Below are 14,952 nucleotides of genomic sequence, written 5' to 3'. Positions count from 1 at the left end.
AACTTTTAAAATCTGAAAAGTGTATGTCTACAACTGCTGAATATTGGTAGTTCGGCCGGATTCAAGGACCAGCGAACGCGCTGAATGCATGAGATTTTTTGTAATTTTCCCCTTGAGTAACGTGAATACGAGCCAGTTCCTCGTAAAACGCCCTTCACAAAAGCTTCTCTATCTTATGGGCAGATAACACTAGGAAGCTTTGTCGTAATCCATACAATGTAGTAGGAATTTTACAATGTTTCAGTTCAACGACGTTTTTTCCTGGTATTCTTTTCTCTTCGATGTCTTTACCCGAAGAGGAAGTGCTCTCCTCCAGACTCTAAACTTCTTTACACAGCCCAATAAATCACGCTTTTGCGCGTCTATCTTGGAAATAATGTTCATGTTTCATTTCGTTTCTAAATAATTTATAAAATCTTGAAACTTATACGTTTAAATAGCTTATATTTTTTATTTAACAGAACACATTTTTCTGTATTACTTCATATTTTAGAAATTGTATACAGATATTTCTGTTTGTTTATTTCTCTGCATTTTGAAGTAATATTTTGTGTTATTGTGTTTTTATTTATTTATGCCTTATTTTATTGCAGTCTTGTGTATATTTCTGATGCATTGCTGCGTACTTCGAAGCCACCTATTGTATTTTTTATTATTTTGATGTATTTATAAATTCTATGTATTATTATGGAAATAAATGTATTATTATGTGCAAGTGAGCGGTAGAAATTAGTTTAAAAAGAACTATTCGTCTAGTAACTTTGCAAAAATCTATCTGTCTGTCTCATAATATCAATGATTGTAAATAACCCCACTTTTTCTTTTTTAAATATTATATAGGTTCGAGAAAAACTCCGTGTTTCTATTGAGAGAGTTGCTGCTCTAGAAGAAATTGTTAGTCAACAAAATGAAGAGGTGATTAGAGGATATTATTAATTATTTATCTCAGTTTTATCAAATTAATTTTATTTAAGCATGCAATTGTATCTAAATAATTAACAACCATTTCTTTAATAGAAGGTATTATTTCATATATACACCACTCTATATTAAAAGAAAATTTGTAAAGTTAAACTAAATTCTATGCGAACATGATTTTTTGGTGTTATTTTCAATTAGCTCAATTTTATAGTAAGCTGATTTGAGTTTATATCATAAGCATTTAATTATTACTTTAAGCACTATTGCTTTACTTATTAATAAGTATTATTTTATGCAAGGAGACCGTGTTATGTGTCCAGTTTGTGTATTATTTGATATATTCCACAAACGTGTTCTAAAAATATTAGCTATATGTTCAGCAGATTCTAATTTAATTTTCAAAATCCCATAAGAAAAGTACTAACTTTTACCTAACAAGTCATGCTTAGTAGTAGATTCAAGAAAAATATGCCAGTGCCGTTTATTAATTAATTTAACTCTCCTAATTAATTCTTTTTCAAAAAGAGCTTTCTGCATTTTGGAAGACAAAAGACAGGATCTTTTATCCATGTCTGCATAATACAGCGGATATTTAGATCAATCAGTTAAAGGAAAAAGGAGTTAAAATTTGTGAAATATTCACAACTCATAAATTTAATCATTTTCTCATGTTTTCCTCAGCAAATGATATTAAATGTTATGTTGGTGATTAAATGGCATATTATTAAATTAATAAATAAAATAATATTACCACATATACTAAACTAAGGTATGTATAAGTTACGCCCTGAAGTAGGAGCTTTCGCTGCTCACAAGTGCCCCTTTTGCTTTAACTTAAATCTGAATGAGCGATTTTTCCATGTTTTTACAAAAAGGTGCAGTGCTTGCCTGGTGAAGCACACAAGTCATCTGGAAAAGCTCTGGTTTTAGCATAGTTTCTACATAATTTTGGGCTGATGGGAAAAAGAAGGTACCTTGTAAGTCTAGATTGTAAGTCTAGATTTCTTCGATAAAAATCCTCTGGTTATAGAAGCAAAGAAAAAAAAAATTAATTCTGTTTTTACATCTTGCCCATCATCCAAGGTTTGAAGGTCAACATTCGGAAAAGATGACATTCCGAAGGAGTAAATGCCAAGGATAAGGTAAAGCTTACCAGCAAACTCTAATAGTTTTTCCAAGTGATTAAAAGCAGTATGATGTCTGGAATTTTCATGCTAAAAGATAGCGCCTTGGCGACTGACAAGCACTGGCCGCTTACAAAACCTTTTCAAAATGAAGTCTTTTCTTGATGAGTCACTTTGCAAAGCCTGCTAAACTTGTAGTGTGACTAACTAGGCTTTGCTTCATGGCATACAGCCTTTCGATATGTAAAATTACCATGGAGTATCCATTTCTCATCATCTGTTTGGTATGTATAATATTCATTTAAAAAATAGCTAATTTGGAGAACGAGAAAACAAAGAAAGACACTGGATCTCACTTGTCATTGCTTTTCAGAGTGCTGATGTGGAACACACTGATCCAGCCTTGGAATGAACCCAGTTGCGTGCGTTCTTCTTCAAACTGTTGTTCTGAGAGTTTATGTTAATTCCTCAACAGTTACATGGAAGGCATTCAATATGGCTTGGTTCCAGAATCTGTTCAGAAACTGTTGATGGAACATGGCTAATTTTTAAAGCACCTGTCTTTGTGCTTGAACTTTTTAAACCGGAGATGACACATGCTGTCATTAAACGCATCCTTCCTGTACATCTGACGATCCCGTTCAGTGCTGCCTCTGCCGAACTAGTACAGCAAATGGTCTGATATGCTGCTCTTCTTCTTCTTCTTCTTTTTTTTTTTATATTAAACCGTTTAAAAATGTTTTTACCGAATGATTTATTCTTACAAGCAGTTTGCCTTTATTTGTTGTCTTCCTGTACGTTTTACTGGTTGAAAATTCCAACAATCATAGTATTATGTACGATGTCATATCCACCGCTAATTGAATCTCCAAAAAAACAAGAACTTTTGTATAAACCAAGTATATTAAAGCCTGTATAGCAGCGTTATTTTATTTATCATACTAAATTTTTATTGCAAGGTATAGGACATTTCTAAAAGGTGGTTACGGCCTGGATTCCCATATTTATTTATCCTTGACATAAACGGGTTATCATTAATTAAGGAAAAATCACATAAATGATGATTAATCAAAAAGTTACGAGTAAAATTTAATGAAACTGACCCACAGTATACAACACATAGTAAGGTATAAAATAACATACCAGGCAATTATGTCATAGATATTAGCATATGTGTAAAATAAACGAATCAAATGTGTCGGATGTGTCAGTTTAGTGTAGGAAAATTACCTTTAACATGAAGTGTGATGATCGAGCTGGCCATTCCATGCGCTGAATTGTTTGCTGCTGAAGATAATCATCCACGATCCTGTGCGGTGTAGCGTTGTCGTCTCGTTGCGGGAAATTCTCACCAATTGCTTTGAATAAGGGCACGCATAAGCATAAAGGATTTCTATATAGGCCTGAGCATTAATGTTCCCGCGTATGAAGACAGTGCTTTTACCAGAGAGATGCCACCCCAAACAGAGATACTGCCTCCTCCTTATGCATGTCACGGGTGTTTGATGGAGGATGACTTATTCCAGGTTCTCTCCAAATCAAATAACGCCTACTATCGCTTTGGAAGCTAAACCTGGACTCATCCATAAAGAAAACAGCCCTCCATTAATAAGCTGTCCAGTGGACATGTTGACGTGCCCACCTCAAACGTTCCCTTCTATGATGTGACGTGAGCGGTCACAGTTCACGTATTTCAGTTGAAGTGCCACTAATTTGCCTACTGCAGTTTTAGCAGCGTTCCTTATTTGACATCATACTCAAATTTTATGCGGATTGGTTTATCTTTGAGCGAGTTATCGCTATTTCTGTGATTTTTCCTTAATTTTAGGAAACCAATGTATATTTTCATTAAAATGCTTCTTGAAATATAACGGCTATTCTATAGAGAAATAAACTAAACTAGGACTATATAATTTTATATTTTTTCACTTAAAATGTATTCAATCTGAGAAATACTTTTTGTTGTGTAAGATCAGTATTTAAGAATCAAAAGTGTATGGCCATCTTTTTCAGTATGCTGTATATTCAGAAAAACTGAACTAGTATATTTTTTCAAAATTATTTGTTTTTGAAAATGGTATTTTACCATTTGTCTAGCTAATATTTTACTATTTATTTATCCATTGTTCTCATTTGAAATAAATGCCAAAAGAATTTAATTTTGTGAATAATGAGGATTGAACCTAAATGAAGTGCTGTTAATATTTATAAATTCTTTATAGAGATCTCTCTTATTATTTTGTTAACTATAAAAATCATCGTCTGTATTGTAAGGTAAAAATTATGTCCTTTAAACCTGCAGAAATAATTGACATGTCTCTTTATAGCTGTCTCAATATAAATCCCGTGGATTTGTACAAAATGACGAAATGAAAATGAAAAACAGTGATGATAATTCAAAGGTAATGTTATATTGTTCTCATTTGCTGCAAAATGTATCTTTGTTATTTGAATATTACTTCAAATATTAAATTAATTAAGTTAATGAAATCATTTCTACCTCTTTAAATAGGAAATAAAAACAAAAAACTTTTTAATGACCTTTGAATGGATGTTTTACAGTATAAAGTCTGAAATCCCGACATCCAATATCCGGACCTCCCGACCATCAACAATTTTTTTAAGGACTTTTTGCAGAAAATGAGAACGAATTAGATTATGATAGTAGCATATGCTTAGTGTTTCACGCATGTGCAGTAACATTTTTTTTATAGTAAAGCATGCCGATTGCCTTGATTCTTAAGTTCACTTCGACAGGGGCGTAGCTAGGGGGGCGGCAAGAGGGAGCATCTGTCCCCGGGCGCAGACTCCAAGGGGCGCCAAACTGATGTTACAACATTTTAGAATTAAATGTTTTCCATCCTTGGCAAGCAATAGGGGGCGCGAAATCTTCAGTTGTCCCTGGGCGCCGAAAATTCTAGCTACGACTCTGCACTTCGATACTAAATAATACACTTCCGTGTTGAAGAAACACAATTATTTACCATCATAAATCTGTTATGATCAATAATTTAGTTTCGTAGCCCCGTTATTGCTCGGCATACATGTCAAACTCAAACATTCAATGAAAATCTGTGGCCTATTCACGTGGAATGTGTGTTGTGGAGCCTGTTGAATATCATATAACACATAACGCCAATCTGGCGAATACTTTTTTTTATTATTTTTTGCTTTCATTACTATGACTATCAACTCACAACAGCTTCAGAAATAACTCACACAGTGATATCTAAAACAATTTTTGTTTTAAATATCAGTAATTGAATAGCAAGTGTGCCGACATTACACTTGGCGACGATTACAGATTTCAGACAAGTGCATTGTGAAATGTTAAGTGTGTTAATGAGTAGAAATTTGACAGAAATTTCCAAAATTAGATTTTGTAAATGATATTCATAGACCGTATAGTGCTGTTTGAATTAAGAATAACTGATTTTTTGCTTCGATAAGCCTTCAGCATACTTTTCCATTAACCACCTACTACGCATTTTCGTGCCGCGCGGAGTGTTATTTGCCATTTATAAAACTGGGCATTGTTGTCTAGTTATAAAAAGGAGCTCCCAAGACAAATCCAACTCCAAAGAAAATAGTGGACTGGAACCTATTTCACAATATCGCTAGCACATCGAAATTCAGTTTAGGTTCTCTTAAAACTAAACCAGACATTGACGCTGCAGTAAAAAATTTTACCAATAAACTTCAGGAGTTCTTACAAAATGCAACTACAGAAATGGGGAACAATTACCTGGACGGCACACTTCCTGCACGTATCAGAGCAGTTATTACTCAACGGAACAGACTTCGCAAACAGTACAGTAAAGATTGGAATCCGGCTATTAAGACTAGACTCACAAGGCAGATTAAAGCTCTCATCAGTGAGTAACGAAACGAAGTATGGAGTCACAAAATAGACAACTTAAATCTGGATGACGGTTCATTTTGGAACTTCACTCGGAAGCTGAAAAGAGTTTATCATCATTCTCAGCCAATCAAAACAACACACAGTTTTGCATATACGGATCAGGAAGAAGCGGACACTTTCGCAAAGCATCTGAGCAAGCAGTTCACTCCGAATGTAATGCCGAATAATAATGACTCTGATATTTTTGTTCAAAAATGGCTTGAGATTAGCACACCGATAAACACGATTAAGCTCACTACTCCTTTAGAAATAAAAGATATCATCAAGCACACCAATTCAAAACAGGCGCCTGGAAGTGATAAAATAACGAACAGAATGATGAAGAACATGCCTCACTGTCTAATTACCAAGCTGACTAGCATCTACAATGCTTGTTTGACGCATTCATATTTTCCAACCCCGTGGAAGCATGCAAGCATTTTTCTGATACAAAAACCAGGCACGCCTCCCGATGAACCGGCCAGTTACAGACCAATTAGCCTCCTGTCGACACTGGGAAAAATTCTTGAAAGAATAATTTACGATAGAATTAAACCTTTCCTCGATATTCTGGCGGATGAACAACATGGTTTTCGAAGAGGACTATCCACTTCTCATCAGTTAGTCAGAATCACTGAATATATTGGAGCGGCTTTACATAACAAAAATAGTGCAGCCATCCTCATGCTAGACGTGGCAAAAGCATTTGACCGCGTCTGGCATAGAGGACTTATTTTTAAGCTCATCAATTTGAATTTTCCTCGGGAAATTATTCTCATTTCTGAACTGCCGGACTTTTTCAATGCGGCAAGGAGATTCCAGTTCAAACCCACATCAAATTTACGCTGGTGTCCCACAAGGAAGTATCCTTGGACCAATATTTTATATTTTGTACGTAAATGACTTCCCAAAATTCAGACAAGACCATAATATTATGTTAGCATGCTACGCGGATGACACCGCCATCATCGCGAAGTCCAGACGACCAAACCACGCCTTGGAAAAGATTCAGCAGATTATTCCTGATATTGAAGCATGGTGTCAATGATGGAAAATTCAGATCAACACGGAGAAGTCAAAAGTTTTAGTTATCAGAAAATTCAAGACCACAGACCCCCTCACCTGTAATCTTACACTCTTCGGGAAAACAGTCCCTAATGTAAGCACGGCAAAATACCTAGGATTCATTTTAAATCGATCTTTTACATGGAATGCACGCATAAACAATGTTTGTGGTAAAGCATACGGCATTGTGAAAAAGCTTTACCCACTACTTTCTAAGGACTGTGGATTAAACCTTGCACGCAAAAGAAGGCTTTACACTGCAGTTGTCAGGCCTGAACTATATTAGAAATGAAGATTTACATCGCGACCTTCACATTCAAACATCAAAGACCATTTATCCAAGATAAATGGAAACTTTTTCAGAAAAGCAAAGACTAACAGTACAGCTAACTTTGAGTATATTCTGAGATATGAAATCATCCCGGACGATTTGCTCATCCGACCTTATGCTGCACACTTAATAAGGCAAGCCAATAATTAAGTGTTCTCGTCAGTACTCCGTGCTGACGCTCCGTGTGCATCTTTCCACTTCATCTCTTCTGACAAGGATTCCAATCTAGATTTAGACCAATCTCAGTGAAGTGCCAGCAGGCTACGAGTATAGTGTACTAGAAGAGTGCACTATACTAGTACACTATACTACGAGTCCTTCTACTACACTATACTACGAGTATCTTACGAACTTTTGGAGTAATTACCTTGGACTTGTTCTTGTTTGGACCAGTGTTGCAAATAGGTCGCGTCATCTCCTGAGCCTGGGCGTAAATTCCGCCGTATCCCCTTTTCTCCCCTCAGAGGAAACTCAATCAGGAATTTTCTAATACCAGGCTCCGCATGGAACTCTATGCATGACTGGGAAGTATTGCTCCGGCAACAGAAACCCAGTACAATACAGAATATCGCAGTTATAAAAATGGTTTATAGATGGCATTGTTGTCGCGTGCGTACGGGTTCGTCCGCCGAGGTATTTCTAATACATTCTGCTTCTCGAAATTACAGGAAGGCAGACCGAGTATGGCTAAAGAGTATTTGAAAACAGTTACAGTTATTCAATTGCAATACCTATTTTTACGGTGATGCAGAGACCGGGCCAAAATGTCGCCAAAACCATTGTCAACTTGGTGATAGCTTGCCAAATTAGGGAGGCTCAATGTTAAATATACTTGTCTCTAGTTTCTTACTTTTCCGCAAGCTTCTCTCATTTAGATTTTCATGTTACATTATACAAAAGAAATGCAACAATTTCGCATATAATTTCACTAAAATGTGTACAAAATTCGTCACATTATTTTTATTTTCCTTATTTATTTATTCATTTTGTCTATCTTGCAGACATTTTATTCATGTTGATAAAGAAACCTAGCTTTCCATTTGGAATTAAGAATTGTTTTTTTCCTGTCATCTCAACATTTAAATAAGTTAATTATTGATTGTAGGTACTTTCTTATAATACTTTGCATGGTTTTCAATAATTTATAATGTATTATACTACTATAAAGATATTTTCCTAAAAGCTAAGCAATAACTTTTCAGCATGTGCTTTTAAGTTATGGTTCAGCATCCATTTTTCATCATATTTTATAAATAAGTTATTGAAAAAGGCAAGCACTTCATTTTTAACTGAAAGGAAATTGCATATGACATACTATACATTGAAGGCAACTATTTAACTCTTTATTGATCTCTCTCTCTGTTTCTATTCATTTATCAGTTTATTGATTGCCTACATTATTATTGATATTATTGAGACACACCCACTTGTTCACCAGTTTTCTTGGTTAAATCTTTCTTTGATGTTCTAAATGTAGTCCAAATCATTATTAAGGACATGCCTGATTCTGCTTAATTGTGCAAATGTTAATTTATGTGGTACATCTGATACATTCGTCATCAAAATGCATGTATTCAGCTTTTTTAATATTCTTTTGTTATTCATGATTGCTTATTTTAAATTTTTAAACAAGGAACTTAAATTTACTGTGATAATAAAATGTGATTAAGTGCACAAATTAAGAAACATTTTAATTAATGAAAATTGACAAATTATAAATTTTTCCTGTTAGTAATACTGCAAAATTTCAGAGCAACCTAATACTTGCATTCATTAGAATAATTTTTATTTTAACTAAATAGAGCAGCTTTGACTAAAAAAATCATTGGCTTATCATTCCTAATGCAAATTGCTAGTTGGAAGAGAACAATAAAAATATTAAGTATGAATTATTTACCATCCCTAAAACAGTTCTGCAATTAGACTGTTTAATTATCATCTTCTATAAAATAAATACCTGAAATATTATATAGTGCTCTATTTTTTATATTACCATAAGTTAATTTTTAAAATTCTGATTTCTTTGCATCCAAAATTAGGCCTGTATTGAAACATCTGTTTAATTAAGAGATTTTTGTATTTGTTAAAATTTATTCTGTGTTGTCCTCATTATTAGTAATCATTTTTGGCTCCATTTCAGGTTGCAAATGGCAGTATTGATGCTGGTGTTGAAGCATCTAAGGTCATTGAATTGCAAGATATAATTGAAAAGCAAGCAAATGAGATAGTTGTTGGTCGCAACAAATTACTTGATTTCAGTGGGAAGGTGGAAGAATTAGAAGATTCAATGTCAGCTGCACATAAAGAACTGACTCGTTTGCATATGGAAAATAGTAGATTATCTAGAGATTTGAGAGAGGTGATTTTCTTTATGTTGCAAATTTCCTGTTGAAAAATGATTGCTTAAATATAACATATAAAAACAGAATAATACATTAGTTATAATGTATAAAATGTATTTAATGTGTATGTATTATTTTATATATTATATAAAAACTGAACATATTAACTGTGTGTGAGGCAGTTTTGTTTCACAGAATGCTTTAGATACCAGTGCCTCCTTTGAAAAGATATTTTTTAATAAGCTTCAACATAAATGTTTCCATTATTGATGCATTTCTTCAGGCAATAAATCCAACATTTGTAACTTTTCTAAAATCATTATTTATGAGTTATTTAACTGTTCTTACCTTATAATGTCAAGAAGAGAATTAAAAAATTCTTGTACATGCAGGGTATCCACAAATGATTTACTACTACTATACAATTTGAACTGCTCATAAAATGAATCTGGACAGAAGAGCAAAGAACTTTTTTCAATGATAGATATACTGTTCAATCTTTGTCTAATGTAAACAGTATGGGTCCACGTCTGCAAAATGCTGGTTTTGATATGTTGAAATGTTGCAGTAATATAAGCATAGAGATCATCAGTAAACATGACTTTGTCTTGTAGATGTCATTCTTCATACAACCTCATAAAGAAAGCTAATTTTTTTAATTGAAACTATGACAGAGATTCTATTTCTGTTTACTTGTATCCACTACTGCCTCTACTCATTGTAACCTGTAAGGCACTGTTGACTTTAAGAAAACTCTGACAGCTTCCAGTTTCTTTCTTGTAACAAGAGGGAAATGTACCTTGTACTGCACAAGACAATGGAATTGTATACATCATCTGTGGGCATCCTGTATTTTTTTAAGAGGAAGTTTTGATTTTCATGATTATTACTAACCATATTTACAAGCATCTTTCAACATTTCATTATATGTGTTAGAACCAAGCCTAAGTTTTTACCTTTCATTCTTAGTTTGATATTGTAAAAGTGGCAACATTTTTCTACAAAGAGGAAGAATCTCTGGAAAAGAATAATGCTTTTGAATAATAGCTATAAAAATATGAAGAGTTTTCAGTGGTATATGGTTCTGGTGCCATGCTTTTTATTCTTGATATTTCACAAAATGGTATATTTCAGGTGCATTTCTTTTCCTTTACATTGTATAAATTTCCTTAGAATATCATAAAAATAAAATAGTTATAAACAATTTTATTAAGCTATAATATGTTTGAATGTTTATAATACAAAAATATTTATATTACATGCTTTTTTTTATTACTTATTATGCATTATTATTTTGCTGCTGAGTGCCCTTGATATTTTTGGCAATTTTTGTGATGCCAAGGAACAATGTTTCTGAGATGGCTTTCATCCAAAATAACACCCCAAACATATGTTACAAAAGCAACTAAAGTACTCATTGTTGTGTTCTCGGCAACATCTCAGTATCAGCATCATATGACTATTGCACATACATAATGCAAATCAAGTAATTCTGAAACTGATCCTCCTTCTCCTGATCCTGGTACTGGTGATGGCCCATAATCTCTGCAAAGTAGAAATGCAAAATGTCATTCAAATGACTGCCGAAGACCCTGCTTGTTAAAGTCGCACTTAATGTGACTCTGCAAGCTCTCAATTATGTTCTTATGAGTGCCAGTTTTGGGCATCTTTCTGGTGAAAAACCCACTCATAGTCATCTGATTGATCCTTAAACGTGACCAGATGCACATCTTTTGTAGAAACTTAAGATTCATAGCGAGAACTAATTAAATCTTTATTGGTACACCAGTCAGTTACAGCTTTCTTACCCTTTCAGTCTAAGTCATGGGAAAAAAAAAAAAAAGAGAATTTATCTTACCAGACATATTTCTTTGTGGAAATGACAGGACAATGATTAAATAGAACCAGCCAGCTAATGAAAACCAAAGGTTGATTAATGGTAATTAAAATTCCAATAATTCAAAATACATGATTTGTAATATATGATACATGTACTGCATATCATATAGCTTCTCAGCCACTAAACTAAGAAGTTCCAATCAAGTTAAACTTCAGAAAACATTGGTATGGAACAAACAAAAAACAAACCAAAAAAAAAAAAAAAAACTGGCTGCCATAACATTGGAAAAACAGAATCGATTCTGGGTTACCAGAAAACTGGTACCAGCATTGGTACTTTGGCGTCAAATCAAAGAGCTCTCTTTTCTACACTAGAACCTTTTTCCTTATGCGAAGTTACTTACAATGCCTTGAAGACAGATTTTATTGTTTCTATTGTGTAAATTTTATCTGCTGGCAAAATGGAAACTGGGAAATATTTGGGGCAAGCCTGTATATAAGCAATCTAGGGGAGATATAATGCGTAGGTGTATTCTAGACTAATTAATTTCTTTATTGAGAAAATGCAAAAGTCTCCAAATGTAATATATGGAAGAAGTAACTTTTCTTAATATTTTATATTGATATTTTGATTCTTTATGTTTGGGATCTTGAAATTCTTGAACGACTAAATTTAATGAAATTTAGCTTAAAACTGTTTCCAGTGTTACTGTGCAAACTAAATACAAAAAACAGGTAATTTGTTTTTAAATTTTTAATGTTAATGATAAGCTTTCCTTTGAAGTATTAGACCTGATGTGTCCAACCGTGGGCCATATGTGATCCTCGGAACTCATTGATGTAGCCTGCATCAGCAAAATCATCTTTGAAAAGAGAACTATTCAGAGGATTTTTAGTTGATATTATTCCCTGCTTGAATAAACTGAATATGATTATCAAAAACAACTGGTAAATGATTTAGGTTAAAATAAAACTCTGAACAATGATTAATTTAAAAGGCAAACAACAAAATCAGCATTATATTTGTAGATTTTTCAGGACTAGTTTCAATGGTTTTACTACTGAACCATCTTCCTCATCTACCAACATGCAAATGAACGAGATAAGATGTGGTGATAAGATAAGAGGTTAGGTTAGGTTAGGTTATTTAATTACGGCAAAGCCTCGAGGGCTATCTGCCTATAAGGAGGGATGCCTTCGTGGAGGACTTTCTAAGGGAAACTGGCTCGTATACACGTTACACATGAGGAAAACCACGAAAACACTCATGCAGCCAGCCCGTTCGCGGGATTCGAACCTCGGACCGAACTACCAGTGTTCAGCGACTTTACTGCTCGGCCGCTGGTGGGCGATAAGATAAGAATGGTTGCACAACAGTTAAACTACTGGCATCATCTATTGATGAAACAAGAAGCTAAAACATAGTTTCCTTAAAAACTGAAGGTAAAGATGGGTTGGAATTATGGGCATTATTAACTAGAACAGAAAAAAAAAAAAAAATCATGTGAAATGCCTGTATAAAAGTTGTTTGAGTTGCTGTTTGACTTCTAAATTAATAGTAAATTATGTTTGAGAGAATAGCAGATTTAAAAATTGAACTGAAATTGTTTCTATTTTTCACTGAGAGCTATAGTTTAATTGTGTGGGTAGAGTTATAGTATAAATGAAAATATATGTTGCATTGATTGCCATTTCATATGAACACTTTCAACACTCATTTGACAACAGTTTCCAGAATTTCAGAAAACATCAACTTAATTTCAGTATATTTTTTACTGCATTCTCAACTGATACCAAATTTACCTGCGAAGTTACAGATGGACTGTGTAGTATTGAAATCAGATTCATAACATAAAAAGAATTTATGAGTTGGAATTTTATCAGCTGTATTCATTATGCTTCATAAATGTTATGTGTTTATGATGTCTCCTTTCAAAAGCATAAATATAACATTTATCCTATTTTATTTTATGAAACATCTAAAAATTCAGACTAGCAAAAATTTCAAATGAACATTTTGAATGTACTGTTTATGCTTGCCACTAGCAAATCTATCAGGCTAGATATTTACGTACTAGTATCCAAAATACAGGCTTAATGTTCATATTTAAAATATTATAATTATAATTTTCCTGGTAAGTAATTTTGCAGATTAAAAAGTAAATAGTTTTATTGGACACAACAAATAAAGAATGCTAAATTATGAATGCACTTGGCGATTTGCAATTTGGCATATTTTTGTGTACTCCTTGATACATCCTTTTATGGCTGTGGCTATGTGGTGTAGAAACTCCACTTGATTGAGCACCTCTGTGTTAGATAATCATAAAGATTTCAGATTGTAGTTTTTATGGGAAAATCAGTGATAAGTTTTTTTCCTGCAAGTCTTAGCTTATTCTATTTTTTGTTTATATACTGAAAGAGAAAAGAAATGAATCTATGAACAAGCAGTAATACACTTTAGATAATTATTCAGAAACAGGCACTTATGTATTTTAAAAATTAGTTATTTCTTTTAGTAAATTGGGGGGTATATTACAGAAAATTATTCATTTAGATAATTCCTGTTTAGGTAAAGTATGTTTATTGATATATAAAAAACTTTTCTTTTTTTAGGAAATAAATCTTCAAAACCTTTCATCCGTTAATATGCATTATTTTTTTCAGAAGCATGCACAGAAAGAAGACCAGGAAGAAAGAATTATAACTTTAGAAAAAAGATTTTTAAATGCTCAAAGAGAATCAACCTCCTTGCGAGATCTCAATGAGAAACTTGATCAAGAGCTTTCCAATAAAGAAGCTCAATTAAAATTGGTAAGTTGTGAACAAAGTGAAATTGATGTTTTTTACTGATAATGTGACTTAATTTCTCAAATCTAGCACTTTTGAATCGTTTTGATTGGTATTTTTTAATTTATTTAAATTTTGAATAATTTAATTATTGACTATATTTAAGTTTTGGTATGCTGAAAATATGCATCAGATTTTCTGGTACTTACGTATTAACGGCACCACAGCAGAAGTTGCACTGATGCGACAATAAAGAGCAATCCTTTCGTTCGCATGCAGTTATCTTGTGGACTTCTTTTTGCCTTGTTGTTTGCTGATTTTTGATGCCATTTATTAGTGCTACGAAAATGCATCTTTTCGATTTGCCAAACACAGAAGATGCAATTTTATTTTTCCAGGAGTGAAATATTTTACCAAAAAAAAATGAAAATGTACCAATTCGCATGATATGAAACATTATTTTGGTTAGCATATATTTTAGAAATGTAATTTAAGACAGTGTGATCAGCAAGTGGGACTTGGAAAAGACATCTGGTTTGAAGAAAGCAGAATTCCATTTTGTTCAGCTTTGAGATTCATATACTGCTGGTGTGTGGAGTTGACGTCGATTCAATTTTCTGAAAAGCAACTTCATTTATC

At 33.2% G+C, this 14,952-nt stretch overlaps 1 protein-coding gene across 4 annotated transcripts in view; it reads left to right on the top strand.

Annotated features, from left to right (window-relative positions):
- The window catches only part of LOC118187783 (liprin-alpha-1-like), a 295,871-nt gene that overhangs the window by 205,145 nt on the left and 75,774 nt on the right, over positions 1 to 14,952 (top strand). For 3 of the 4 annotated variants that reach the window (XM_085819990.1, XM_085819988.1, XM_035358058.2), the window contains exons 4-7: positions 841 to 915; positions 4,373 to 4,447; positions 9,483 to 9,701; positions 14,191 to 14,337. In XM_085819990.1, the coding sequence (XP_085676116.1) occupies positions 841 to 915; positions 4,373 to 4,447; positions 9,483 to 9,701; positions 14,191 to 14,337 (516 nt within the window). The remainder of the gene's footprint in view (positions 1 to 840; positions 916 to 4,372; positions 4,448 to 9,482; positions 9,702 to 14,190; positions 14,338 to 14,952) is intronic. The other variant, XM_085819989.1, reaches the window with a different exon arrangement.

Source organism: Stegodyphus dumicola, chromosome 7, assembly GCF_044657685.1.
Source record: "Stegodyphus dumicola isolate Sdum_Otavi_A_Nest chromosome 7, ASM4465768v1".
In the NCBI taxonomy this organism is placed as follows: Eukaryota; Metazoa; Arthropoda; class Arachnida; order Araneae; family Eresidae; genus Stegodyphus; species Stegodyphus dumicola.
The sequence above is the reverse complement of the archived record's forward strand: the minus strand, read 5'-3'. Positions and strand labels throughout refer to the sequence as shown.